The following is a 2,933-nucleotide window of genomic DNA, read 5'->3' as shown; positions in this document are numbered from 1 at the left end:
AATTTAATTTAGAAACTTTTCGAACAAAACAAAGTAAAACTACTGTGGGCGCCAGTTCGCAGAAGGCATTTGTGGCATCTGAAACATTTGAGGCATTTGCGGCATGTACATAGCACTGATGAGCCAACATAAGCACGTAAGTCCACATTTTACTCGTTTTAGGTTTTTGTTAGCAGTAAATTCTACAAACTGAGACGCATCTTTCTGTGAAGACGGATTTAAAATATCTTAGTAAACGGCGGAGATACAGAGCATTACCAAACAGCGAAAGTCCACCCTTGAGCCAACAAAGAAACGAATGTCGTCATGTAAATGGCCATGTAAATCAATTTCTGTGGACACTCTGACCATGGTAAATCAATTCCATGGCCAGCTAGCAGCCAGCTGCTCCCATGGACACGTTCTGACAATGAATCATTGTGCCTTCTAGCCATGGTCATTTATTGTCCATAGATTTATGGAACGATGTGGCCATGGAAGCCTTCTTGCCATGGTCATTTCTTGTCCATAGATTTATGGAACGATGTGGCCATGGAAGCCTTCTTGCGCATGAAATCGCCTGTCCACGGTGCAATTGTTTTATAAACCATGGCCAGGACCTGGCCATTGCTGTTCATTTTGCCATGGTCAGTTCTCGTTCATGGTTTTAAAACACAAATTGACCTAAAACCGTTTCTGAGTACACGCGCAAAGTACCCGCCGAACCCGTAAAGATGCCCTTACACTCAGCACGTCCGCTCCGTCCGTGTCCGCCGTGTCCGCCCGGCCATGTCCGGACGTCTGTGGCTTGCGGCTTTGGACAATGATTTGAATGCTACGTTCACATGAAAGTGAATAAACCTGAATATATTCTGAAAGGGGAAGGAACAGGGATAACGAATGTGTAAAAATATCGGTTTTTCTGGAGCATTATAAAAAAGATCGGGGGCATTTGAAAGAAGGCCACGGCTTCATGGGTGATGCATGCCGTAGTAGTTAGAAATTCGGGCATTTAGAGACTTCCTGGACCCAAACATGGAGCGAGCCGATTATACGATAGACTTTTAGCTTCCTGCTCGTATTTTTGCAAACCCTATGCGATTGATAGTTCTCGAGAACGAACCGTTTTTCTGCCGCCGTGTGTGCGCCCGACCCGTATTCTTAAAGCGCTTTATTGGAGGGAACTACGACTGTCTCTAGATATTATATTTTCGGCTTAATAATAATATTTTATTATTATGCCAGCAATCATTCATATCTTTCCGACTAGATTCGAATCGGAATTATTTCGCTCGACTGGGCTTTCGATTTTTTTTTTGTTCCGTGAGGTTGGCGTGGCTGGTGTGTTTGTGCTAGTGTTTGTGTTTGTAAAACCGAGGTAACCGGCGTTATAGCCATTTACTCGTGGTTAGAATTGATGTTTTGGTGTTAAATCACAAAGATGGCCCCTGTTCGTTCTCTTATTAGAAATTACATGCTATTTGCATTGCAAAGAAGCAGTGCAGGGTGTCCTGTCTCACGTGAAGATGAGGGTGAGAATCAAGCCCTTTCCATTATATCTCTTTGGTTATGTGTGGTGTTCCAATACTCATTTGTTCCTTAATTACAGGAGTTTTGAAAACGCTTGCGGCGTACAATTTTCTGAAACGTGAATCGTTGCGCCTAAGGACTCTAGTGGTGCTAGCCAAAAGAAGAATGAAGCGAAGGTGGTGGGTTCGACCCATATTTGCTGATCGCAAGATGGCAGGAGCCTGGTTTTCCTTAATTCCTGTCATGAAGGAATTTGATGCTGAAGTTTACTTCAACTTCCTTAGAATGACACCAGATTCTTTTGATTGGCTGCTTGAATTAATTGGGCCTGTCATCAGCAAGTCATGTGATCGTAGGGAGGTTATCTCTGCAGGAGAGAGGCTGGCAATAACGTTAAGGTACCAAAAATAAACACTTTGTTTCAACGTTACTTCCTAAACCAATGTTAAAAGAATCCGCTAATGCATTCTCTGTGATTCAGGTACATGGCTTCTGGTGACAGTCAGGTATCTTTGTCGTACTTATTCAGGGTTGCTGATTGCACAATTTCACAAATTGTAACTGAAACAACTGCTGCAATATGGTATGGCCTGAAAGGCTTTGTATTTGAACCTATCTGTGAAGATTTCTGGAGAAGAAAAAGCGCAAAATTTGAGTCAATGTGGAACTTTCCCATGTGTGTAGGAGCCATTGACGGAAAACATTGCTTTGTTCAGGTAAGCAATAAATTGAGTGCTTTTGCAGAGGCTCTGAAATATGTAGCACTCCTGGATTGCTACTAAGGCCCCAGTTGGCTCCTTTGTTATATCAGACAACTTTGTCAAGATTTTGATAATGCTTTTACTTTAATTGTTCCAGAAATTTCCAATGATGGGGTCAGAATGTTACAACTACAAGTACGGCAATAGCCTTATTCTACTTGCCATCAGTGATGCCAAGTACAAGTTTATAATTGTGGATGTTGGCGCCAGAGGGAGAGAAAGTGATGGCGGAGTCTTTGCACGCTCTGAATTTGGACAGCTCTTTCTCAATGATCAGCTGAGGTTTCCCCCAGCAGTTTTCAATTCTGAACTGGATTGTAACCTTCCCTACGTCTTCCTTGGTGATGCAGCATTCCCAGGTGGCGCCCACTTACTGAAGCCCTTTGAGAACCGCTATATCCCGCCTGAAGAACATGTGTTCAATTACAGACTATCAAGGGCCAGAAGAGTTGTTGCACTGTAAAAAAAATTAGTGATTTTACATAAAAAGCATGTAAAACTTTACAACACTTTTATGTAAAATTACAAACACTGGCATTTTTACGACATGTTTTGTCGTAAATTTACAACCAATGTAATTTTACAGAAGTCTTATGGTAAATTTAACAAATTCTTGTAATTTTACAGAAGTCTTATGGTAAATTTAACATAATAATGTAATTT

At 41.6% G+C, this 2,933-nt stretch overlaps 1 protein-coding gene across 1 annotated transcript; it reads left to right on the top strand.

The window, feature by feature from the left end:
* The first annotated feature begins 1,420 nt into the window (after positions 1-1,420).
* On the top strand, positions 1,421-2,733 carry LOC127751710 (uncharacterized). The gene is made up of 4 exons (XM_052275681.1): positions 1,421-1,511; positions 1,589-1,907; positions 1,991-2,225; positions 2,368-2,733. The coding sequence occupies exons 1-4, from the start codon at positions 1,421-1,423 to the stop codon at positions 2,731-2,733; spliced, it is 1,011 nt and encodes a 336-aa protein (XP_052131641.1).
* Positions 2,734-2,933: the final 200 nt, after the last annotated feature.

Source organism: Frankliniella occidentalis, unplaced genomic scaffold, assembly GCF_000697945.3.
Source record: "Frankliniella occidentalis isolate FOCC.00 unplaced genomic scaffold, Focc_3.1 Scaffold758, whole genome shotgun sequence".
NCBI lineage: Eukaryota > Metazoa > Arthropoda > Insecta > Thysanoptera > Thripidae > Frankliniella > Frankliniella occidentalis.
The sequence above is the reverse complement of the archived record's forward strand: the minus strand, read 5'-3'. Positions and strand labels throughout refer to the sequence as shown.

Bases quoted from the DNA above. Each gene is read 5' to 3' on its own strand.
- LOC127751710 (XM_052275681.1), top strand. From the start codon at position 1,421: ATGGCCCCTGTTCGTTCTCTTATTAGAAATTACATGCTATTTGCATTG. The intron at 1,512-1,588 runs GTGAGAATCAAG...CCTTAATTACAG, and splicing joins TGTCTCACGTGAAGATGAGG to GAGTTTTGAAAACGCTTGCG. The intron at 2,226-2,367 runs GTAAGCAATAAA...TAATTGTTCCAG, and splicing joins GAAAACATTGCTTTGTTCAG to AAATTTCCAATGATGGGGTC.